Genomic DNA, 26,355 nt, shown 5'->3' with positions numbered 1-26,355 from the left:
TGCGCTTCGATCCACGTTTCATCGGAATAATAATAACACCTGGCCGATAAATCATACGCGCGGAACATTTAACGGACGATGAATTCGAAGAAAGGCGGAAGAACACCCGCCGCGAATGCGTTCGTTCCAAGCCGAAAATCGCCAGCGTGTTTAACGAATTTTGCAAGATCGTTCTCGCTCGCGAGACTCGGGATCGTCTCGAATCGCCATACAGCCGCACGCGTTCGCTCTATTCACGACCTAACGACTTTTATAGCGATCACGCGCAAGTATTTACCCGAGCCGTCTTGATTCGCGATGTTTCCTCGCTGCTAGAAAAAAGAAAACGAAGGGAGGAGAAAGAGCGGAGGATAAAGCGTGGAATAAACAAAACAGCGCCTCGACGAAGCTTCGAATTATATCTGCTTTAAAGGGAGGAAATCCGCGAGATCTCGAGGCAAGCCTACCATAGGGATTCTCTGGTTCTTTCCCCGTCCTCGTGTTCTCTTCTTTCCTCTTACTCCCGGTCGGTCGCACGCAGGTGGAGAACTCAATTCAGCGAGGGTTTGCTTGCATTTTCATTGTCTCGCCTCCGTGCGGGCTGCGCGTCGCCGTTGCCGTCGTCGCCGTCATCGTAGTCGTCGTCATCGTCGTCGTCGCCGGAGAGCGAGCGCGAGAGACGCGAAAAGAAAGGGACGGAGGAAGAGCACGTGAAGCTGAAGAGAAGAAGGAGAGCCCAGGGAGGGATGGGAAGGGGTAGTAAGCTAATCGTTGAGGCTGCAGGCAGCCCGGGGCGGCTGCATTTTTAAAAACACTACCACGGATGCTCGTCGTGAACGCGTACCACGAGAAACTCTTATTCTCTCTTTCTCTAGCTATCCTTTCCCCGGCTCTCCCTTCGTCCTTTCTTTATTTCCCTTCTTTCGTTTCTCCAGCTTGGTATATCCAGCTAGAGCTGTGTTGGTGCATTGTGCCGAATGAATTGCAGTAGTGCACCGTCGTGCAATGCTTCGCACCCGTGTACGGCTCCCGGGCTACTCTCGAGTGACCCTAAAATAAAAAAGGATGCAGAGCGAGCGCTACCTTGGTAAATATCGCTTTCACGATGTTTTCGCGTTTTATGCGTGTCGTTCCCCTAAAGCGTTTCTCGTAGTCTGCCTCGATTCCAGGGAAAGCTCGTTATACCCGTACGTATTATAGGTACTTCTCATTCGTTGACAATCGTCAACGTGAGTTAAATTCTCGTCAGAGTTTTGCGAATAGCGCCAGGCAAATAGAACAACCGAATGACCCTTCGGTGCAATATGTCGAAGATCTCGCGTACGGTACGGTCGAATAGAGACGAAAATACCTCGGCCGATCCAGGTTTTCTCGATAATATTTCCTTACACGTACGTACGTATCACTCGAAAGAGAAGAAATTCGTTGAGCGCTGCAACGATTTACCCGGTATGCTTGCCAAGCGTTCCCGGTCGATTTGTTCCGCGCGACTTTTGTCTCGCACGGCGCAACCCCTGTCTGTCAAATTACCGTCATCGAGGCGAACAATCGGGGCCAAGTACACACGGTAAGGCATTTTAGCCGGGGAGCACCGTAATTATTTCTCGCGCTAAATGAACCCGACCAATATACAGTGGAACGAAAAAAAGAGAGTGTGTGCGGCTCGTTGCGCGTAGAAATAAAAAAAGGAGCGTGCGGTGCCAAAAGAGTGCGAGATATCTAGCAACGGGGGAGTAGGTACGAAGGAGAAAGGAAGCGAGGAAAGAAAAGGACGAGAAGCAGTGCTAGCGGTGCAGGAGATCGACGAAAGAAAAGAGCGCAAATAGGAACAAAAAAGGAAAAGAAAAAAGATACGCGATAAAAAGGAAGGAGCCACCCTGTCGCGAGAATCTGGCCGATGAATAAGGAAGATCCTGGGCTCCCCATTAATTACGCTCCTTACTAATTAACCTTGCGCGCTTTCCCCTAATTAGTTGTACGGTTCGCGAAGGAAAAAAGCTGGCGCGCATAAGTTGTTCGAGCACGTTTAAGCATCGACGATGGTGACTCGTGTCGCGAAACAGAAACAGACACCTGTTCATCCGGTAAATCTACCGGAGCGAGTCGTCTGAAAAAAAAAAAAATGGAACGACGCTCGTTTCGTGACGCGTCGAGGAACGTTCGACGCTCGAATTCCATACGCTGTACATCCACGCGAATGGAGTACGAATATACGAGAATGTCGCGCGATGAACGAAAGAGAGAGAGAGAGAGAGAGAGAGAGAGAGAGAGAGAGAGAGAGAGAGAGAGAGAGAGAGAGAGCGAAGAATTAACGGCCGCCACTCGGGAAAACCACCTGCAAAATCGACGTGCGACCGTTTTATTTCCTTGCTCGAAGCTCTCGCGTTCAATGTAAACGGTGCGGGAAATCGCGAATACCGCCAAACCGAATTTTTCAAGGGAAAAATGGATAGCCGCACGATAAAAACGGGGAAAATACCGGAGCCTCCGGAATTGGTTATTTCATGGGACACGACGAATATATTTTTCATATTACGCTGACGTCGGCCAAACGACGCTGCCTCGAGTCCCCTTGGATGCCGCTTCGCCGGTTTACCCCTTCTCTCCATCTGCCCTTTTATCGTGGAAAAAAATTGTTTCCTCTTCTTTCTCTTTTTTTATTCTTCTCCGAGACCTGGCGATTTCGTTAAATACGACGCGGTTCAACAATTACGGCTCTCGAACGATCGTTTTGACGTTTGTTTCGTTCGGTAAAGTTGTCGAGAAATCGAAACACGCCACTTCCAAGGCTATTAATTTCGTGGCGGTGCAACGGTGCGCCGAATGCGTCAATGGATGCAGATATGTATCGATGGATGCATCCCGATCCTTGGGAATTAGGGAGGCGCGCATGCAGACACCGCTATCATTACGAGATGCTTCTCCTTTCTCCCTCTTTCTCCCAACGGTGCCTACTCGACTGCGCGAAAGGGAACGAACGATCCATTTACGTTCAGATCGGTCGGAAATGCAGTCGTTCCTTATCCGCTGCCGCGTTTAAAAGGACCTTCCTTTAAGCGTGACGCATGAAAAACGCCTACTTTTTTCCTAGATTAAAAGGGATATATTTGTTCTTCACGTATCCTTCTGCCAATTCCTAGACTTATTTCATCATCGTTTCGCGATGCAATAGTTTTTTTTTTTTTTTTTTTTTTTTTTTTTTTGGTAAGAAGAAATATCCATTTGTTAGGAAATAAGAGCACCGTGAAGAGGGCGCCTTTACGATGCTCCAAATTTTCATTTCCGGCTAACGAAACTCACCGACCTATAAAACGAAACTTGTTTCTCACCGACACGTCAGTCTGGTGTTCAAGCCGTTTTCCCTGTCGCGAGAGAACTTCTGGGGACGTGGTCGTCAGAGAAATCGCACGACTGAGCAATATTTTTTTTTTATTTCGTCGTTACCTCTCTAACCTGTTATCCGCCCTTGTTCTCCGCGCCCTCTTCCACCTTTTTCTTTTCTTTCCGCCAGCCCTTTCCTATCCTGCAATCTTGCCCTCTGCGTCCGATTCTTTTTTCGATTCGTAGTTACCGCGTACTCGTAAAGACCTTCCAGACGGCGCGTTTCATTATTTTCCTAAATCGATAAAAGGGGAAAAAAAGGATATGCCGGCGTTGTTAAACAACGCGAAGAAAGGAAAGAGCAGTGAGCACGAATTTACAATGCACTCGAATTCTGTTACGTGGGTCTAACGCGGGAGCTTGGTACGCTAAGCATCGACCGCCGCCACGCGCACATTGTTTGGCTCAATTTCACGCGAGAAAGCGAACGAGCTAGCAGGCGCTCGACCCTCGAACTCGAGCACAGACTGGGGACGGAAGTGATCTCGCCGTTTCTGATTTTCAGTCGCGACAATGGTCGCTTTTGTTCCACGATCCGGCATCGCGTTCCTACCGAGATCCGCTTCGAAAAAGGGTGTCGCGTCGAACCACGATCGCTACGCTACGATACGCAGCGCGAATCAGAAATCACTCTTGAGAGGCGCCATCGATGTTCGATCTAGCATCCCATGTAAAATCGAAATTTCCGCTCGCCGATGTTATCGAGATGCTACCCGGTCCTTTATCCTCTTATCTCTTTCACGCTCGCTTTTCGCCTCGGCCTCCTCTCTCTTCCCGGTTTTCACCTTTCGCAAATCGATGTTATCCGTGGCGCGGATACAACGTCGCATTTGCACAGCCGCGAATTTCATCCATCTTTCTGTCTCTCGAATAGCGAGAAAGCAATACCGGCTGCGAAATCCTGATCTTTAGATCGATTTTACGATCTCTCGGCTGCGATGCGTTTCCTCTCGGGTAGCGCGAAACGAAATGCAATTGCGGAATATTAGTCGAGAAGGAGAGTTTGCTCTTTGGTTCGAATTCCGAAGAAAACGGGGGATATCTTGGTCGTTCGTTACGTCGCAATTCTCTCCGATGTTTACTCTAACTTTGTGATCGATCTTGCCGTCTGCAATCACGAGAACTTTCGTCCCTTCACTTTCCACGCTCCTTCGTCGTTCATTTGCGCCGAGAGTCGTGAAAACCAATCGTCCCTGGTAAATTAAAAACGTAATAATTTCCTCGCGCTACTCTGCTCTTTCCTTTTTCTTTCTTTTTTTTATCCTTTTTTCTCTTTTTTTTTTTTTTTTTTTGTACCGCGTTGTGGAAGCGTAGAGAGGCGAGCGTGGCCGTAGAGGAAAAAGAGAGGGAAACTAATTTATCTTGGCGTTCCGATGTCTCTCGACGTGGTGGGTGTATCGGTGTGTATCTGGTCGTAGATACGCGACACTATTTCCAGCAATTTTATCTGGCAACGCGACTCTCGTTCGAAGAAACGAGCCGAAGCTATGAGCGGCTCGAATCGATGCTCCCGCCGTCTGCATCTTTCTGTCACCCGCATCCGCCGCCTCTCTATCGCTTGTTTCTTTCAAGCTCCGCGAGAGATTCTTGTCGTAATTGCAATATATGCGCGTGGCGGTGAGATTTCATTCGAGAACAGCCTATAGCTGGTAAAGCTTGTCCGACCACTTTGGAATCGGTCAAAAGGCCAGGCAGACTGCTCGAAAAGTAATATCCGCTCTTTTTCGCCTCTTTTTCGCGACCACGTTTCGTGGCGCGTACGCAACCAACGTTTCTATTTCACGCCACGCGGCAAATCGTTAGAAAAAACTCTCTCTCACTCTCTCTCTCACTCTCACTCTCTTTGTGTCTCTATTATTTCGTTTTTTCTTTTTCAACGGGAATTTGTCAAAAGCTCGGTCTCGTTTGCTACTTCTTTGAGACCGCGCGTCTCGATTTAATTATATGATTAACCCGGTAAAAGTTTCAAAAAGAGGAAAACAAACGGCGCCTTTGTGCTGCCGGATACTATAGACTTTTTATGGAACGTTGCGCCGCGAACAAAGAAAAAACAAACGAAACCACCAGACACACGCTTTCGTTCCGTTCTATGGAAGTTAGTTGGCTTTTTAGTACGCACGGCTAAAGAGGCGCACGAAGCTGCACTGGCCGAGTTGAAACGGCCGATGAAGCGTACACCTGCCTACAGTTTGTTTTATTGATTTATACGTGTTCAAATATACCGGCAACATTTACTCGGCAAACAGTACGACTCGATGTTCCATCGCAGCGTCTAAGATTCTCTCTGCAAGCGATGAAAGCGCTATTCAGCTCGCCGCTGTGTTTGCTTTACAATTACCAATCGTGCCGTAGAAATATACCGAGTTGCTTGCAAATAGATTTTTAATTAAAGCCCGCTTTAAACCGTAGATATCGGACGACTTCATGGTGCCCCTCTCGCCCCTTGTTCTCCTCCGACTTTATGTAGGCGATGTCTCCCGGCTCGATAAGACGTCGGGAATGCGAGGCAAGTCAGAGAGAGACAGAGAGAGAGAGAGAGAGAAAGTTGGCGCGATCGAACGTTATTAAATTATACCGAAGGGCTATCGGGCGGCCACAGTTTTCCGCGATACACGTTGCGAAACTTCCGTAGGAAGGCGCGACTCGGCCGGTTGCTAACTTTTTAACGACCTTAACGGCGCCGCGTTGGTAACGAGGATATTTCCACGGTGTTACGAGAAGCGTCGGGATTTTCACGGGAATTCAGCGTACTCGTTCGGAGAAAAGGGAGAGGAGACGTATAATTCGAAGAAGTTTTTCGAGCTCGACTACGCCGCTAATAAAGCTTAAGTATTATTCGGCTAGGTAACCCTTGATTCTCGCATGACGGCTGGCATCACCCTCTTCACACGCAGGTTTGACGGTTCGAAAATAATTACCGTGTTCCTCTCTCTGGCTCTGTCCCTGTCTCCCTGCCGGATACGTTCCCCTCTGGAACCTAGCCTCGCCTCTCTCGCACGGTTTTTGTATTCCTTCTGGGGTGGTTTTGAGGATTGGCACTCGGGGCACGTTCGCAATACACTCTGCGTCCCCCTCGGCTCTCTCGCCCGCCCTCTCTCTCTCTCTCTCTCTTTCTCTCACGCTCTCGCCGTTCGACTTCTTTCCTTCCTCGCAGCCTTCTAGTTTTCCTGAAATTGGATAATTCGTGGAAGACACGAGGCGCCAGTCGATGTGTATTTTTCTGGAGACACGTATGTAAACGCTTTATTTCCGTGACAATCGTTTTACCGTATTTATTGCTGTTTCTTTCAAGTCTGAAACGTCAAACTTCGAACGATGGGAGTCGCAGCGAATTTGTAAAACCGTGCATGACGTTTTAAGTGGCGAAACGGCGAGGATAAATCGTCACGGCGCGCTTCCAAGGAGAATGAAGGAACGAGAATTTTACAAGGTTCGCCGATGCGAATACCTAGCAGCGTCTCGATCCAATATTTACATTTCATTTCCTCGAAGGTGTTCAGAGCGGCCCAAGTACGATTCTCACGGCACTATCTATCGTCCTAGCGTACAATATCTCCTAGAGACGATTTGTAGTGGATTCTGTTCTTCTGGAAAGTAAACGAACCGACTGCTGCAGAGCCGTCCATTTTTATTACCCCGATAATCCCCGTGTGTTCGTCATCGACCACGACCGATATCCTATCTCGAGTCTTACCATTCCGAAAGAGGATTTATGTTACCGTTTTACAACGTGTCATAAAAGATGCAACAGCGTTTCGGTGTCTCCGCCGTTGTCGTTATCGCCGACAGAGAAGCACGAAGAACGTCCGATCGTTGTTCGAAGCATTTCTAACCCGAAATAGCTTTCCCAAAAATATTTGATCACCGCGCGTACATGGAGAAAAGAAGAGGGAAGGAGAGAGAGAGAGAGAGAGAGAGAGAGAGAGAGAGAGAAATAGGGGGAGGGAGCGATCGATGTATAATGTATAAACAGTTTTGAAATTCGAAGCACGGCGAAATAATTGCGACGCGAAAAGTAACGAGGTGGAGAGACTCGTTCGTTAGTAAGTTCGCTGCTAAAAATCCCTGGCAAGCCCCGATTTCTCCGTCTCTCTCGGTGCTTTTTTCCGTTAACGGAATCATCCCCTGTATGCCCCGAGTATCGAATCGAGCTGGCCCGCCGACACGAAATTATCGAGCGAGAATCGATTTCGCTCGTTAACGGCGCGCGACTCGGACTCTCGCGAATCTCTCCGCTCAATTAAAACGGTTCGCGTTGCAGGATGAATCGCGGATAATCAACGTTAAACGTTCTTTTCACGGTGGCGCGAGATTTGTCGCGTTTTTCGCTCGAACAATCGCACGTCGAGACTGACGAGAGAGAAGATCCATCGGCGACCGACCGTGTGCTATTTCCATGATCTTCGTTTTCTCCGTGAACGTGGAAAAGTATCGGTTCGACGTGTCTCTATAGTCCGTTCCTCCTTTTGTCCCGTTTGTCCGATAGAGCGATCATGATCGCCGGGGAGCTGCTGGAAAAAAAGTCGTCCAGCTTTTTTCAAAGAAAGTCATACGATATTCTTTCGTATCGAGCGCGAATTCGCGTTAAAATTGATTCTTTCTGGGAACGGAGCGCGCGCTCTGGGAATAGCCAGCGTCGATATTCTTTGTTTCTCGACGATACGGTTGATTTTTCGGCGGGTGGAAAAAATTCTATTCGGTCAAAGGCGCGTAGCAGCGGAGTTTCCCGAAACGAAGAAGCGAGCCGGCGACCCAGAGCTGCGGCAGACGAGGGCGGATAGGTACAGTTCTGGAGAGCCATAAAACTTTATGGTGCGTTTGCATCGACCGACCCTCCCTTCTCTTTCCCTGCTTTACTACCATCCCCATGGCAACGACCGACCCCCGAACAGAGCCACCCTGCATCCCTCTCTTTCTCTCGCTCCCTTTCTGCCACGGTATCTGTCCGCCTCTCTTCTTTCCAGCCGATGCACCTTCTCTCCTTCTTTCTCTCAATCTCCTCGTCGCACCTTCGCCATTCGTTTTCTTCGTCTTTCGAACGGCGTACTGGCGAGGGTACGTCGGCTACCCACTCTTTCTCTTTCTCTTTCTTCCCTTTCTATCCCCCTAATACGCTGCTACGACGCGTGTACGGCTGATTCTACGTCGACCGAGCGGTTGAACGAAAAATCAGATGCTTATTCGCTCGCTAAAAATCTGCTTGCGATCCACGTGCGAATGAAATATTTTCTGTCGCGTTCCTTTCCAGTCGTTCGCTGTGAAAACGTTAGGTTTTTCCACCGTAGATCGTCACCTTCGTCCCTTCCGGTCGTCTGTGCGCATTCGTGTGCTGCACCTCCATTCCTATATTTCACGTTTTACGGTTATACCCTGACGCGGAGCGACGCACAAATCGGCGGGACGATACGGCGACTGCGATCGTTCGTGGTTCTCGCGTTTGCTCCGTGCGCATAGTTTGCCCGGTCTCGTATATAAGTTCGATAGCGCGTAAACAACGCGTTTCCGGGGCTTATCTGGCTCGGCCATGCCCGTACGGTGTCGGGTTCCTCGAAAGAGGAACGCCGCCAGCGATACGGTTTAAAAAGAAAAAGAGATTGGGTCGAGTCGTGGCAGCGGATTTGTTTATTTAGAAAGCAATCGCTCGCGACGATCTCTCGGCGATTGGCTCGGAACTCTGTGTGCGCCCTTTGAAGAAACGCGTCGGTTTCGAGTAGCCAGCCGTTCGTCTTGTAGGTCGATCTATGGCGTACTTTCGCACGCGCGTCTCTTTCGGAGCTCTTCGGACAATTGTAATTGTGTTAGTAAAACGTATCGGCTTTCACGCTGTTTCGGTTACTTACGGATCGCTCGGTATCTACGACGATGACTCTCGGGTTGCATTAGCCCTCGCGGGCGTATACACTTTTTCTCTCCAGTCTTCCTATCTGATCTGGCCGAAACGGCTTGAACCGATCCGCTCTGCTTTTTGTATCCTCGTCTCGCTCGTGTTACCCGAGGATTACACGCTTTTTTGTGAGCCTTCTCAGCCGTTCAACTTTTTTTTCCCTCGTCTCTTTGGGTCACCGTTGCCATTCATAAATTCCGATACCTTAAAGGGTACGCGGTCTTTAAACGCTTGTATCGGAGCAAACTTAGACAGAAGAGAGATTTGTACGAAGAATTGGAGAGAAACCGGAGGTCGGATGTATTTCGGATCAACGTCGGTGCTTCGTCCGACGATAGCTTCCGTTTCTGCGTCCCTTTCGAGGAACTCGACTCTCCGGAGACCTCGCGGCTATCCGAAATTCGACAACCGCAGGAACGACCACGAAACTCTGGATACACGACGACGGTTGAAGCGGCGCGATGTTGCGAACGGTTGCGAGAAGCGCAAAGACTCGTGGGCGAGTCAGAGCCGTCGCTAGTTTCGCGAGATTGGTCCATCGAGGCTCCAAGCAACGTGTCTGGAAACGACTACATGTAGACCGGCGGTGTCTCTGACCGACACTCCTGTCGGCGAATTAGCTCGCCTACCCTTTCATCTCTTTCGTCTCTCTGTCTGTGCCGGCATTCGCCACTCTTTCCCTTCGATGCCGGCCCTTCCCCCTCCGCTCGTTTTTTCTCGGTGTTCGCGAGGCTAACGTCCCTCGAGTGCGAAGAACGCGGCCCGGCTGGTTTCTCGACACGACGTAATCCACTAATAATTCAACGAGAGAGCCGGGCGGCCACTCTTCCCATCGTTTTACGTCGGGTGTTGGTCCGCGTCCGCGTCCGCGTCCGCGTGGCCACGACACGACCGGTCCGAGGCTCGAGTGTGCTTCGCGTCACTCCCTCTTCCTTTCGACCGAAGGTTTCCAGAGAAAACCGCGGCTTGTTTGCACGTCTAGGATAAACAGCGGCCTCGTGGAAAGGCGGAATCGGTCGGGGAGAGGCGCGTCGCGCGGAAAACGGGACCCGGGCGTGCTTTTCTTCTCCCTCAACGCCTCACCCCCTCTGCCTTCACCCGTTCGCCTACACCTCCACCTCGTCTCGCACCCGGTCTTTCGCTCTCTCGCTCTCTTTCTCGGATTCTCTGTGCCGGCAGCCCCGTCCGTCACCCCTTTGGCGGCATTCTTTCATGTCCTTTTCGGTTTACAATGTACGTAAACGATCTCCAAGGGGAGTGCTTTGTCTTTTCAAGGGATATTAGATTTGAAACGGGACGCTTTTAGCTCCCCGGGCGATGCCCCTTTCGCGGGAATCGTTTCAATTCAACGAGGAAAATTATTTCGTTTTTATTCTTGGCGCGCGGTCCCGAGTTTTCAGCCCTGTGCATTCCCTTTGTCGCGTTCCGTTGTTTCGTCGCCCTTTTCCCGCGGCCCCCCCTTCGTTTGCTCAGACCCCTGGAAAATTTTAATTCGACCGCTCGTCACGAGCGCGAACGGCCGACTTTCAAGACTTTTCGACCAGTTCGCTCCGTAATGCTGACGCGGCGCACCACACGGCACGACAGAGGCAAAGAAAGAATGTCGAGAAGGCTTGTGAATCGAAGTTCGAACGGCAAAAGGATAGTGGGCCCCGTCCCCTTTCATAGATTCCGAGCGATCGCTGGCAAGGTCGGCGCCGCACGGTCTGCGGTGCACCCCCGATCATAGCGATAACCCGACACGCCGACAGGCCATTCGATAACCTCGATCGGAATTTCAACTTTTATTTCTTCCTTTTCTCTCGTATTGTCACTCTCGAGTACCGTTGGGCACACACGCGTTTCCCTCTTCTTTATCCGTTTACAGAGTCTCGTTAAAATCCGCGCGCAACGCACCGTGTGCGGTTCTCTCGTTAAAGGGCTCATTTTCACGGATCGCCACGTATGTAAACGAAACAACGAGAAGAAATTCCCTTTGAATGCCACTTTTCGACGCTGACGCTTCACCTCGAGCTCGACGATTCTTCTTCTCCGTTACCGCGAGATAAAAAACCGGCGGAGTCACGAGTAGCGTCTGCGAGAATTTGTATCGCTAAATCGCTCTGCACAGATTCGCTGAAATTTATGTCTTTGCGATGATATTCCAGAGTCGTAAATAGCCCTCGCGTATTTATGATTCCAACGTATTTCGATTCTCTTTTGTACTTTTTTCTTTCCCACTACTTGTTCGGTATTGAGAGAAGAGGACCACGAGAGGAGTAGAATAATCTGTATTCGTTCGCTATCGATGGGATATTTATGCAAGGCAATTTATAATCACGCGTATTAAAAGTTTAATAACGGTGCGGTTTTGAAGAAGAGCCGCGCCTGTTGGGAGCCTTTAGCTCGACTCCGACGAGACCATTGTGTATTTTGATCGTCTACGCTCGCGGCCGGTTCGATATCGGTTGCGACGCGGTCGCTTTACGAATTTTTCCCTCTTTCTCGTGGAAGAAAAGCCACTTCTGCCGTTTGTTTCCGCAGCTGTTTTTCAACCGCCTCGGGCCTCGCTCCCGTTCGACCCTCCAACTCGCAAAGCATTGTCCCAACGGCGTCGATACGTTCGCTTTTCCAACTGAAAACAGTGTATTCGCGAAACGTTGCCCCCCTCCCCCTCTCTCACTCTCCTTTTTGAACCTTTTTGACGGAGATGATCGGTCGCACGCGTCAGAAATCTTTATACTTGCAGAGAATTTTATATCGCGTTGGTAAGTAAGTAGGTAGCGCACGAGGACGAAGAAGACACGGCTCTTGACGTCGCGCGATACCTTTCGACTCGTACATCAGAGTGTCACGTCTGTCGGCAAGCAATCACTTTTGTCCGTTGCTCTCTCGACTTTCCCCCCGACTTTCCTCGTTGCTTTGACGCTGCTTCTCTTTCCGCGCTGGCTGCTCGCGCTTTACAAGACGGAAATCGAGCGTGCAAACGGCTTTCGTCCGATTCTCGTCGAACGCTCCATTAAGGAGGAATACCGCCGGGCTTTCCCGTTCGGAATAAGTCGCAGTCAAAGCGCGAAAATTGCCTCTGCTGATCGGATCGTTAATCGACCACCGTGATCCGTGACACGAAGCGAGCCTCTGATAATTTCCGCGATAAACTTCGTCTATAGACTATCGGCTGTGTACATACATGCCAGCTTTCCACATGCACAGTATCGTATTCCACAGCTATTTCTAGAGTTGCACTCTATCTTTGTACTCCAATCGACCGCTGTTTAACGCGGCACGTAAGTACGCGTAGTAACAGAATCCTCGTAGCGATAGAATTCTATACGCGAGTATTAAGTACAGAGACGACCACTCATCTCGTTCTAAAGTTACGTCAATCGTGATTCCTTTGACGACTCGGATCGATCGATAAATCGCAAATACACGCGTTTCAACGTTTCGGCAAGCGGGGCACGTGGAGTCGCCTACCGGAGAAGCTTTCGATGTACAGCGTGCGCAACGCGTTTCCAGTAATTTGGCGACGTCTGGCCACAGATTGACTGAAACTACTGTATTCCATCTGGGTGGTCCGTGTCGACATCCCCCGGAAGATTACACGCATCTGTCGACGTGTTCTCGATCCGTGGCCGATCTCCCCTTTGGAAAAAGAAATATCACGTTACATGCGAGCGTGGCAGACGGCTCGTTAGAGCTCCGCTCGGCGTTTCATTGCATCGAAATTTTTAATTATTTTCATCGCGAGCGCGCGTGCACGACGTTCGAAAGCGTTCCTGGAAGTCGAATCCAGCAAAGTGCGACCGATTCGTGGAAGTGTATCGCGTGGTTCGTCGAAATGCACGCAAGTCCCTCTTGTCGCGAACCGCGAGCCGCCGAGAAAAGAGGAATTCTGCGAGAAAGGAAGTGGCGTGCGGTCGGAGAAAAGGGTGGAAGATGTCAGGGTCAGCCTTCGAGCCAAGGTTGCCTCTCGGTGCAGAAGGTCGGCTTCTCCGCGAACAGGCTGTGGCTGTGGCTACAGGAATCGTCTCGCTACGCACGCGCGTCTTCCTCGATGTTTACACGAAAGTTCATGTCGACTGCTGTGGATGCTGAGGAAGCGACAGGGAACGCCGACGAAGGTGGGGCTGTTGGTCGCTGCCGGTGTACACGATGATAATAATAAACGTTGCTCCCTACCTTCTGGCTCCAACGTCATCCTCTCTCTCTCTTTCTCTCTTCTCTCGACCGCTGCCTTCGCCTTTCTAGCTGGTTCGCTCACTCCAGCTCTCCTTTTCTTCGTCTTTTCTTCTCTTGCTCTCACTTAGCGACCGCGCGCGCGCGCTCGCCCGGCGGTTCCTTTGATCTCTCGCTTCGTTTGTGCATTTAAACACGGCTTTCCGAGTAGCGGAGTGAGCCGGGAGGAGCGGAGCTCGAAGAGGATACGGGAGAAACCCCGTATTACCGAGAGAGAAACATCGCGGTAAAGACGGAGAGACGAGAGAGGAACAAGTCGAGTGGTCGAGAAAAATCTCATGGAGACCTCAGACGTAAAGTGAGTTTCGCGATTACAAACGAGCTCTCCTTATGCCCCTGTCCCCCTCTGTATGCGTTCTCCTCTTTCACCGACCATGTTCCGTCGGCTTTCCTCACTCCCATGTTTCCTCTGTCGTCACGGTCATCCCTTCGTGATCGTTCCTTCTTCCTTCCGAGCTTTGTCACTCTTTATTGCCGTATTGTGCACCGACGACGGGCGGCAGCCTTCGAATATCTTCCTCCTCGAGGATAACTCCTCGAGATTAATGCTCCTTAATGGACTCAATGCCGGAGAAGAGCACGCGGGCATTTTAACGCGGCCCTTTAATCCGCTCGCGCACCCAGAGCCCTGTACACCAGGGGAAAGGCTGAGGAAACGAGTCGACCAACGTGCATTCTATCGCCGATGAGAGACGGGTTTCTCTCAGTCCGCTATCTAGTCTCCCTCTCTCTTTCTCGAACCGTCGTCGAACCGTTTCTAAGCGTCGGTAATTCGAAACGCGTCGCGTGTTGTTAACTTTCGTACGTGTTGAAGTAAAGATAAAATAAAATCTGTACATCGCGTTCCCCGAAAGCACGGGGAAATGTGAAAGAGCGAGCGCATTGGCGGAAAGTATTAATTCGCAAAGTAATCAATTCGGTAAGGGGACGTCTCGAACGCGTACCCCGTTGTCGTTTCCCCGAGAAACTGTAGAAAAAGCTAGCCTCTCGACGCGTCTCGTCTCGATTCGGCTCGGTTCGACTCGATAAAAAAAGACGAGCAGAGGCATCGTCGTGGGTAAAAGTAAAAGGATTGGACAGGCTGAGCGGGCCCAGTCGGCTGTTAATAATGCCACCTCGGGGATGCGTGGAGCGCGCGCTGAGTAGTCGTCTCCATTTCACGGCTAACCAGGCATCCATGCGAAGTAAATTCCTATATCCCGTCACTTTTTTTCGGCGACTCGCAGAGCGAATCGTCTCCTATCTGTCTATGCTCCTATCGCGTCGTTTCATCTCGAATCGATGCGTCGAGTCACGATTCGATCCCCGGAAGGATGTTGGCGCGGTTGCGAATGCAAACGAACGCGGGAAAATTAAGGAACCGAAGCGATTCGTTAATGACTCGCGCGCTCCTCCTTGAGCTCTTTCTCGTCGTTCGAGATTTCCCGATCGGAGAATAATCTTGTAATGCAAAGTCGATCGATGGCGGGCGGCGTATCCGTGCGCTACACTCTAGTCGATCGTAATGGAATCGAGTCGATGGAAAGGCGTGTAACGCAGGCTCGAAGCAATTAACCGATTGCTTTCGAATCGGTGCAACACACGCTCGTCGGCGCGTCGCGTGACCATCGCGCGGTCGTCGCATCGGTTCGATCGATCGCCGCTCGGTTGTTCGAAAAGAATAAGACGATTAGGCGGTCGCGCTCCACTATCGAACCCGGAAGCTAGAAATTAGAGTTTCCGGCCGCAAGTCGGACAACGATCGATCGCGGATGAAGGCTAACGAGTTAAATTAACGGAGGAAGCCTTATCGTCCCAACGGCTTCCGGTAAACTGTCCGTAAGTTACCCGAGATATCAGTCTTGAATTTCTTCGTCGGGTGCTCACCGGGATCAACTCGTCGTTGGCCCCCTTCGTTAACAGGTTACCTGTCTGCGGTTTCTACCTTGCGAATCTGTTCCCCTCTGCGTTAGCTGCTCGCCAGTTTCTCCACCCGTTCATCGGGAATGTTTCGAAGCCGGTCGTACGATGACGGATGACGCGTGCGTCGCATACATGGTGCGAAATAACCGAGAAAACTTATGTCGGACGGAACGAGTAGGCGGAATGAGAACGTGGCCGGGAATACGAAAACGAGCCGGTTCGATTGCCGGTCTGTCTGGCGTGGAACCCATCGACGAAGAACGCACGGTGGAAAGCGCGATTACAGAGCCGAGCGGAATTCCAGAACGGGGAAAGAGCAGCGTAGGACAATGGAAGGGAAAGCAATTGCCGACCGTGAACCGAAAGCCGAAGGAGAAGACGACGAACGACGTAGGAGGAAGAAAAAAGAAAGGGATGGAAGTCGCTCTCTGGGAATGTCAGGTCGATTTTGTTCTTAGTCCCTTTTTGCTGCAAAGGGATTCGAGAGCGACCGTCTGCGAGCGAGCGTGTAACCTACCTACGACAAAGTCACCACACCAAACCCACGGATTTAATCGAATCAAATAAAACGTCCCCGTCGATGCCATCCGTCCCTCTTCTCCTCTTTCTGTTTCGTTTTCCTTCCTTCTCCCCTCCGTCGGCGGATCTTGCCTCTCTTTTTGCTCGTCCTCGCGTTCGATTCGTGCTGCATCCGCGACAGGACCCGTCCAGACGGTCAGAAGGACTCGCGGTTCTCGAAGAAAAAAAGGAAGGAAGAGGCCGACGAAGAAGAAAAGAGTTCCCTCCACCATCGACTTTCGGCGATGTCCTCTGGTTTGCGCGGAACAAACGCTTCGGGCCGTTCTCTTCTTTTTTCTTAATTTACCCAGACTTCGTTGAAAGACGTCGGCAAATAACTTCACTCGCGTTTTAAGGATTCATGAACCACCGCGGGAGAGCCGCCTTTCTCGCTACGAGGTTTTTTCAAGGAAAGGGCGGAGGACCACGTCGGACTTTCTTTCCTTCCCTGGCTTTTTCCGCCTTTCGTCGCTTTTTGTCGTCCGCGAACGGCCTTGCTCTTGAAAATGATTATTCTCGGTCCACCGACTGGCTGCGAGGCGCTTACGGTCCACCGCTCTTTCGCCGCGAGTTGGTCTCGCGTGCCGTCCCTCGTGTCCCCAAGAGGGCAACGTCGATACGAGTGAACGTGGCCGCGAGGCAGCGAGCGGAATTCCCCTCTTGAAAGTATTTACCGATATCGAATGAAATTTGTATGCGTACCCGAAGGAAAACGCGACGGCGTAGCTCGTTAAATTATTCGCAAGGCCGTGTGGACTGATCGATCCGCGGCAATTTCTGTTTCAGGGATCAGCGAGGCGAGCGTGCAGCTACAGCAGCCGAAGTTACCCTCCGCGATCCGTGTGGGAGGCGAGATCGAACTTCGATGTCACGTGGACGGTTCCGGAGACATGAAGTACGAGTGGTACAGGTTCGTTACATAACTCGTTGCTATTTACCCCTTGCGCGCCATGAAATAACCTCGAGCTTGATAATTCCGGGAAAGCCGCGGCTCCGAGGGCAAATCGCAACCCCCTAGCTTCCCTCGACTAACTTCAATCTCGCGTCGCGTAACTGACACCCGTCGTTTACGGAACTACCCTTGAATTATCAAGCGACATTTTCCTTCACCCTCTCCGCTCCTCGCTAGTCCGTGCTTTTCACCTTTCGCCTCGCCCTCGCGAGTTTATAACCCTCCTCTTACCGGCGTCGCGTCGAGCCTCGTGCTCCAAGAGTGTAGGCGCGCGCGCGCGCGCGCGCACGCTATCACCTCTATCGATGGAAAATCCATCGCTGCAGACACCTCTCGCCGTGTTTTTTGAAAGCAGCGAACGAACGCGGTTTTCAGAAACCGCGAACCGGTGGTAAGGAGCGATCGGATCGAGATCAAGAAGAAGAAGCTGCACGTTCACCGAGCCGTACCCGAGGACAGCGGAATGTACAGCTGCCTGGCGAAGAACGAGGCTGGAGCGTCTCCGAAAATGGAAAGCTTCCCCCTGGTCGTCTCGGGTAACGATACCGCCACGATAAAGGTCGTTCCCAGGGATCTGATCGCGAAGCGCGGCGAGCCGGCGATGCTTCACTGCGCCTTCGAGGACGCCGATTCCGTTCAGTGGTTCTTCAAGGATATCGGGCCACTGGAAACCGACGACGAGAGGACAGTGTTGGAGAACGGTACTCTGGTGATACGGTCGGCCGAGCACAGGGACCAAGGATTTTATTCGTGCCACGGCGATCGAGGGGATAGCAGCATCACCTACACGGTCGACCTTCAGATAGCCTGTAAGCGTTGCTTTTCTAATCGATGAAAATCGTGTAAGTTTGAACGCGTTTCCGACGAGCGAGCCGATCTCGTGTCGTAGATTTGATGAACCTTTCGGCGGCTTCGTTCGAGCCTCTACTGCCGAATCAAGTGGCCGTGGTGGGCGAGGATCAGGAGCTGCAAGTCAGCTGCTTGGAACCATCCGGTCTGCCATCTCCGAAAGTCTACTGGAAAGATCCCAAGGGACACATCATAAGCGATTCGGGGCCTGTGCGCGTTCAGGACAACACGCTTATCGTTGCGAAGGCTCGAATAGGCGAGGACGATGGCAATTACAGCTGCGTGGCTGAGAATATGGCCGGCGAGACGGATATATTCGCTCAAGTGGTGATTTCCAGTAAGTGCACGGTTAATCGCGTTACAACGTTTGGTCGCATTTCGTTCTGGTTTTTTCACGCTGCGTCCTCTTCGCGCGTCTTTTCAGCTCCACCGACGCTGATAAGCTCGCCGGAGAGCCTGAGCGTAATGGAGGGAGATTCCGTGACGCTGACGTGCTCCTACTTCGGCATGGAACCGCCGGTGACCCACGTACGTTGGCTGAAAGACGGCGAGCCTGTGAAAGAGAGCGGCGGCCCGACGAGACATCGAGTAACGGATCACCACGGCAACGTGACCCTGCACTTGAAGAGCGCCGACCTGTCCGACAAGGGCAGCTACATGTGCGAGATATTCACGAAAGGATTCCCGTCGATATTTTCGGAGCGAGCAAGTTTGACGGTCGAGGAGAAGCTCAAGTTCTCCCCGCAACCGGTGGACAAGCGGCTGGAGCTTGGCTCGACGGCCAAAGTGCCGTGCAAGTCTCAGGGTGCCACTAATCCGACGGTGAAGTGGATCAAAGAGGGGGTAGGCGAGGAATTTCCAAGGCACGTGCAAGATATCAATGGAACTCTTCACTTCAATGGAGTTCTCGAGGAGGACAAGGGTCGCTACACGTGTATAGCCAGCAACGCGCAGGGATCGATCAATCACACGATCAGCATCGACGTAGTCAGTAAGTGCGATCCCTCGTGATCCCGTTCGTCGCGAGCGTTTCTATCACGCGCTTGTTGCTTGTTACAGTCGCGCCAAAGTTCACCATCCAGCCGCAGAATCCGACGGAGGCGATCGAGGGGTATCCGGTGATGTTGCACTGCGCGGCCGAAGGCGATCCCAAGCCGACCATCCAGTGGGACAGGGACTCTCGAATGAACAATCTGAACAATTCCCGCTTCGAGGTGCTCGGAAACGGTAGTTTGTACATAAAGGAAGTGTACATGAGCGACGAAGGGAAGTACGGATGCACGGCGGGCAACAGCGGAGGTTTGAAGCGGGAAGAGGTTCAGTTGAACGTGAAGGGTAAGTATCTTCTTCATGGTCTGGCTTTCTTTTCTTTTTTTTTTCTTTTTTTTCTTTGGCGTTTTCAACGAGAATTTCCGCGGTGATACGAAGACGGTGTACGGTTTGCTTGCAGCCGGCGACACGTACAGATTCGACGTGGATTTGGAAGTTGGAGACGACGGATCGATGATGACGAAGACGGTTACGATCACTCTAAGCGCGGCCGCGGCGTATATGGTGTTGGTCGTGGGTCTCATGCTCTACTGTCGTTACCGTCGACGTCGTAGGAAGCAGCAGTATCTCCAAGAACAGGCAGAAGGTATCTATCTCCTTCGATCGCTCAACGAAAGCGTTTCAGACTTCGCGCCGTTGTAAGTGTCCGCACGTGAATAATCCGATTTCAATCGCGCAGAAAAACTGGAGAACGGAGAGGTCCAAGAGGAACAGACCGAGCTAAAAGAGACCAGCAACAGCAAGATGAACTCGACCGGTAGGAAAAAGGAGAACCGCGATTCCCACAATAAGAGCGACGGCGCGGATACCGCTCAGAGTCAGAGCAGCAACCAGTCGAAGAAGTCCAAGTCGAATTACGACAAGATCGCCGCGTCGCGTAGCAATTTGAAGGAACTGAAACCACTGGGTCGCGGTGAATTCGGCGAGGTCTACTCGACCAAGTATCAAGTCGACGGTGATAAAGAGACGCTGGTCATGGTGAAGAGTTTGATCAATACGAAAGACGAGACGGCTCTCCAGGAGTTTAAGCGTCACCTGGATCTTCTCCACAAGCTGAACCACGAGAACGTCGTGAAACTGATCGGTCTATGCCGCGAGGAGGAACCGGACTACATGATTCTCGAGTATACCGACTGGGGAGACCTGAAGCAATTCCTGATCGCCTCGCGAAAGGACAATAACTCGAGTCCGACCCACGAGTCGAAGCCTCCGCGAGCACCGCAGCTATCGGTCGCGCAGATTCTCTCCCTGTCGAATCAAGCGGCGAAAGGCTTGAAGCATCTCGCGGACAGCCGTCTGGTTCACAAAGATATCGCCGCTCGAAACTGTCTAATCGCTAGCAATCTCACGATCAAAATCTCGTTGCCGTGCATGACCAAAGAACCGTATCAACAGGAGTACACGAAACATCGAAACCAAGTGATCCCTCTGAGATGGTTGCCCTACGAGGCGGTCTACGAGGACGAATACTCGACCAAGAGCGACGTTTACTCGTTCTCGTGTCTCGTCTGGGAGATGTTCCATCAGGGTGAGCTGCCGTTCATCAAGATGAACGACGAGTCCGTGTTGGCCGCGCTTAAAGCTCAAACTCTCGCGTGGAAGCCTCACAAAGCCGCGCCGCCTGCCTTGCAGGAGCTTCAAGCTCAATGTTGGGCCAACGACCCGCGCGAGAGACCGACTTTCGACGAGGTCGTCTCGAAAATAGGTGAAATTGTCGTCGACAGTTGTCTCTAGATTGATCGACAATGCCACGAGGCTCTAAATCGGAGATACCGCGATATGGGTAATGGCCGCGCGAACTCGCCGTTGAACTCGTCGCGTTCGCATGATCCCCGATTCTCGCCCGATCCCGCGATGATTACTCGTGTTACGGTATTCTGTCGCGTCCATTAGGTCGATAAGAATATAATTTATTTCTGACAGAAGGATCCGCTCCAATGATTGCTAATGTCGGATTAAGTAAGGATACTTACGATCCAGTACACGCTACAATATATACGACTAACGCAATATTTAGTATTCAATATCAGTGTAACGATAGGTATATCGATCACCGCACATCGAATATTCGTAAGATACGCTATGTTGTCGTTACGGCAGAAATCGCAAGCTACAGTGTGAATGTTAAGAAAGTATCACGACCATATCAACATTGAACGAACGACGATTTTTATATCCCGCCTAATTCAAGTCTACACGTTGTATCCCGTTAAGGTCTAAGGCTTAAGGATTATTTATAGCGTATACTTGCGTCTGACGCGTACATATATAATTATATGTAATACAAATTTGATATATACATATATATGTATGTGTGCGTGCGTACACAGGATGGATCAAACGATCATCACAAAGTCAGTTGCGTGTATCGTTCGTATATCGACGATTGCGCGAATGATCGCGATCGGGTATGGGCCGTTTCGTGTACGCGCGAGATGATAAGAAATGAAAGGAGAAAATAGCCAGGAGCGATTACTGTCGACTCGAAGAAGATAAAGCAAACGGCCTTGTATATATCGTGGGTGTAAGCGTAAGTTCGTTCGTTAAGTACAATCGCGAGATTCGAATTTTCATTTTTCACGATTACACACACAGAGATTTCGAGAGATGCGACGCTACCGTTCTCATTGTTTCTCGTCTTTTTCCAGGAGGAAAAATAGTCCTTCCGTTTGTTAAGAAAAAAATCACAAAGGAAGATTTTACGATCACGTCGAAATTTTATAACGCGAATCGTCTTTCCATTTTTTCCATTTTTGTACTTGGGCGGCAGACAGAATAGATTAAGAAAGGAACATCGTTTTCTTGGCTGAATAGGTCGATTGTCGATATCGCGAAATTCATACAACGAAACCATTTCCTTTCATTTCGGTTTGTTTTTGGTTTCGTTTTGCGGTGAAATCTTCTTTTCGGCTTCGTCCCATGGCGTTCAGTTTCCGGGAGTTGCGCCTACGTTTCCGTATCTTCGGCTTTCATTCCGAGTTCGAGGATCGAACTACTCGAAGGGTACAAAGAACCACGAACCGCGAACAAGTTTTTAGCCGTACAGGATAATAGAGGGATTATAGGTCACGGTTGCAATTCAGCATGAATACTCGATACGATCGTGTTAGGTACGTGCTATTCCTGCATCGGATATTCTACCACGATGATTATCATCGTAGTTGAGGCAAACAATCGCAAATATATATACGTACAGAGCTGTCAACGTCGAAGTGCGAACACCGAACCGGAGGTGCGATCTCCTAAAGTCGTAACAATACCTTCGGTTGTTGCTAGTTATCGAGCTTTTTTCGAGATAATCACGATGCTGGCTGATGAAACACGGGAGAGGGTCGATCAGTATTCAAAATATTCCTCAGCTCTGCATACGTATACGCAATATAAAATATATAATGTATCATATACGCATCTAGATGTACGAGACAGTAAGATAAACACTGCCAATGAGTAATCTCTGTAACGTTAAACGTTCTCATAATCATAGCGAATACGACCATTCCCTAATTTAATGCACCCTCGTCGCAACGAAGGTATCGTGCGAGAAGGGCAACCTTGCTCCACGTGCCTATGCAAATCACGATTTTGCAAGGGCGTTCCGAGCGTTGTCGTAGATCGTTCGCCTCGATCGCTTCACATTTTCAACGCGTGCACAGTTCCCGCTGGATCTCGCGCAATATTCCACACACCGAAACTTCGTTCTTCTTGCTTCTGATTTTTGCAAGTCAGAAGTTTGCAAGCGATCGTCGATCGATACGGTGTAACAGTGTTCGCGGACGCGCTCGCAAAGGTCCGGCCTGAATTTTCAAATGCTTCCTAAATGTTCGCAGTATACGCCAAGAAATATTCTTGTAATATAAAGTACGTTAGGAACATACCTTGCAGCAACTTGACTGGCGGTTCGTAATCGTTGCAAGACTAATTAATTAGTCGAGTTATATCACGGATCTAACTATGCTCATATCATTCGCTGATCGTATTTCCCGGGGCTGCGATCGTCGACCCGTCGACTTGTCTCTCGTCGGATCGAGAAGATTCGCCCTGAATGTTTTCCCTGCCGTTTAACGATCCGCAGTTGTCGCCGTCATTGACCGCAACATTTTTTGCTCTCCCAATTTATACCGATAAATCGTTCGGTTTCGCCGGGACTCTTGGACGTTTCATGCGTCGTCGTTTCGAACGATTTCGTGGCAAGACGAGGGGTTGACGCGGCCGACACACCGACGCGAAACAAGCGCTGCGCCAGTGATTTTTAACGAAGCGACCTATTACTTCTAATATCTAGTCATACACGGTGAGAAAAGCGTAAGCGAGCAGCGAACTCAAGATCCATTTTTACACGACGTTTCATATCCCTAGGCATTTTGTAATCCATTTCTTTTTTACAGTATTTTGTAAATATTTGTACTTTTTTATCTACATCGTACTTATGACTCTTTGAAATAGTATATGCTACGATTAAATAAAGGTGGACAAAAAAAAAAAAAAAGAAGAAAAATGGAATCTCTCTGCGTCGATTTTTTTTTAAATTCTATACCCTCGCACCTGCGCATCCCATGAAATCCAAAAAAAAAAACTCGGTGTATCTGGACTGAAACTCGGGTTGACAAGGAAGAGAAGGAACGCCGGTGTATTACCTAATCAAATTTATTTTTACTTAATATTTCGTGGTACAGTCTATGTCTATTACGATATATAAAATAACGTAGTCGTCGAATGTAAATGGGTGAAACGAAAGAACGTTCGTAACGCCGACTGAATAAGCGCCCGGAAAAGAAAATCGAGTCAGAGGCAGTCGTACTGTGATTATTCGATACTTTATGTATATTTATATTTATATATTTATATATATATTTCATATATGTATAGGAAATCAACGTGTATACGAAGAGAAAACCGATAAACGCAGTTTGACGCGAAGAGTATGTTTAGTAATATTTATATATTTATATATAAAGTCTAATGAATTACTTAATCCGTTACTTAGTACTTAATTCATTAATATAGTAGCAGCCTCACTCTCTAAATAGTACTAAATATAATAATGGTATAATGCGGTAATTATCGTTAATATAGATTATTAACATTATAAATAATCATCGTCAGAATCGTATAATAAACAATAGTACAAGGTGTTTTTTGTGATTTTAGTGTTTTTTTTTTTTTTAAATGTTATCATATAGTAATAATCACAATAGCGTATTCTGAAAAATAGATCAGGGTCCCGTGGGCAGAGAGCGGAGTACCTCGTTATTACCAAGCTACGATTCCTTTCTTCAAAACATCATTAGCCTCGAGAGACTCGTAGAATGCTTCGTCGACGATTCCAATACCTTCCTCGTTCGTGATCGATTCGCGAATAGTATACGGACGCGCGGATTCCGTGCCACCGATCGATCATCGAATACAACGATCCAACGACGATCTTCGTCTCTTTGAACGCGAGAGCCGGTGATAACGGTCGTACAGTATGCCAAAGTCGGTTGCGGTAATGGTAATCGATAATATCGCACCTCTTGGCACGATATCGCTCGTAAACGAGGTTGGTTGTTGCGCATTGTTTTCGAGCATCGAGCGGCACGGTGATTCCGCGAACAACCTTTTCGAAACGCGACTGCAAAGGGAGAAAATATCTGACGTCAGAGATTCGATGGGCAAAAAGGTCGGATCGATTCACGGCACGAGCAAGGAATATCGGTCGCGACATCGGCGAGTTTGTCACGATTAATCTACATAGTCGTTGTCACGATCGCGTTGTTCCTCGATCGAAATTCCCACGCTATTGTTAAGGAAAGTAATAGTAAAAAAAAAAAAGAAAAAATATCTGGCGTCCGCGTATTCGCTGGTCGGGGCCACGCGCATTTCATCCGATTCCCGACATTTCGTTCCTCGCCCTCATCCACGCGCTCTTCACCAACAACTTGATTCTCTCCTGCCTCTCTCCTCTTGTCCGCCTCTCTTGTTTTCGCTTTTTAATCGCGTCTCTGCCGCTCTGCCTAGGGAACCCACTATAACAGGGCACTATGAACAGCAGTCTGCTGGCTAAGTGACTTTCCGAATCTACAATCGCTCCTCTTCATTTTCTCCCCCTAGCTCGCCACCCTCTTATTCTAGCATTCTCTCATTCTCGCAATATTCCTCATACTCTTTCGTTTCTTCGCAATCCTGCTTCGCAATCGATCTTCCTCTTTGGCTCGCCTTCGCATCCTCCTTATTCCCGTCCTTCGTGTTTCTTTCCCCTTCGGCGCGCTCTCTTCCGTTCGAAAGGTCGCCGCTCTACGTTCTCTGTAAGCTCCTTCAACCACGAATACCTTGCCTTCTCTTTTTCTTAATAGCGAACTATGTCAGGCATAACAGACGCAATACGGTAATGGTAGCGAATCCTCTTTCCATCGCGTCTTCGTTTATGCTTCTTGCGCCACTGTCGCCGGGTCTCTCGTTTCCAGGAAAGCGAGTGACGTTCCGAGATCTTCGCCGGTATCGATCGCGTTCATTGTCGCTAGACGTAACGAGACTAAGGGTAACGATTTCGTTCGTGTCGTCGACGATGCCATCGATACCAACGTGGATCTCTCTTTTTCTTAAATCGACGAATCGACGATGTGGCGATTATACGTCGCGACTATCGGATGCATCTCGTTGCCGACGCGCTGATCGTTTTTACGGAAGAAAGATGACGAAAGCGAGCCGACCTTGTTTTCTTCTCAAACATCCATATCTCGGAATCCACAAAAGCACTCGTTGCCAGCATGCTTCTCCTATGTCAGCATTCACACTACGTGTCAGCCGATAGTAAATTACTACTGTATCTTTTTTCGCGTTATGATATTTTTTACTTTACTTTTTTAATTATATTTTTTTTTTTTGTTTGTTAATATTAGACGTGCCGTGTCTCTACCATCAGCCTACTGCGAAAAAGACTACTTATCGTTCTTTCATTTTCCTTCCTCTCTCTCTCTCTCTCTCTCGTCTCGTCGCAATCTCACTCTCAGTTTCTCCCTCTCATTCGTCCGTCTCATTCTCTCGACCTCGCGCGTGCATTTCTCCTCTCTCTTCTTGCTTGTCCACGGTTCACTCTCTATAATCCTCGGTACTTCACCGCGTTACATAATCATCTCCTGCCTGCGTTTATAAAGAGTATTATATATAATATCATTCTCGTATCGTTACAATATAATTATCGGCAATAATATACCTTCGGTATTAATGCAATATCGTTATTATTAGTATTATTAATATTATTATTAATTATTATTCATTCCTCCGGTACTGTACTCTTTTAAAATCGGTACGGCTGCCCGCGAACGTCTCCACGGCGGAATCCATGGCGGGTAGTCGCGTGAACAAATGGAATTTCTCGCGCCATCGAAACATCGCGCCAAAAAATTTTCACTACTCTCGTTCTCTCCCCATGCTTCTTCGCACACGTACACGTACAACTCTCTCACTCACGCATTCCCATTCTCTTTCACACCCTCTCGTCGATCGGTTTCGAACGGCATTCTCACTAATAAATTACTGCGAGACACGCGATCACGCGCGTTAATTAAGTCAAAGGCCCCCTGCCCTACCATTTTTTTCTTTT

At 49.5% G+C, this 26,355-nt stretch overlaps 1 protein-coding gene across 1 annotated transcript in view; it reads left to right on the top strand.

The window, feature by feature from the left end:
* LOC139987878 (inactive tyrosine-protein kinase 7) overlaps positions 1–20,930 on the top strand; it is a 34,166-nt gene extending 13,236 nt beyond the window's left edge. Inside the window, exons 3-9 of the mRNA XM_072004627.1 lie at positions 16,709–16,832; positions 17,250–17,683; positions 17,764–18,060; positions 18,148–18,714; positions 18,783–19,058; positions 19,174–19,359; positions 19,453–20,930. Coding sequence (XP_071860728.1) covers positions 16,709–16,832; positions 17,250–17,683; positions 17,764–18,060; positions 18,148–18,714; positions 18,783–19,058; positions 19,174–19,359; positions 19,453–20,507 — 2,939 coding nt within the window. The 3' untranslated portion in view covers positions 20,508–20,930. The remainder of the gene's footprint in view (positions 1–16,708; positions 16,833–17,249; positions 17,684–17,763; positions 18,061–18,147; positions 18,715–18,782; positions 19,059–19,173; positions 19,360–19,452) is intronic.
* Positions 20,931–26,355: the final 5,425 nt, after the last annotated feature.

The sequence above is a fragment of the Bombus fervidus genome, chromosome 6 (assembly GCF_041682495.2).
Source record: "Bombus fervidus isolate BK054 chromosome 6, iyBomFerv1, whole genome shotgun sequence".
In the NCBI taxonomy this organism is placed as follows: domain Eukaryota; kingdom Metazoa; phylum Arthropoda; class Insecta; order Hymenoptera; family Apidae; genus Bombus; species Bombus fervidus.
Note: the sequence above shows the minus strand (reverse complement) of the source record. Positions and strands in the feature narration are given on the sequence as shown.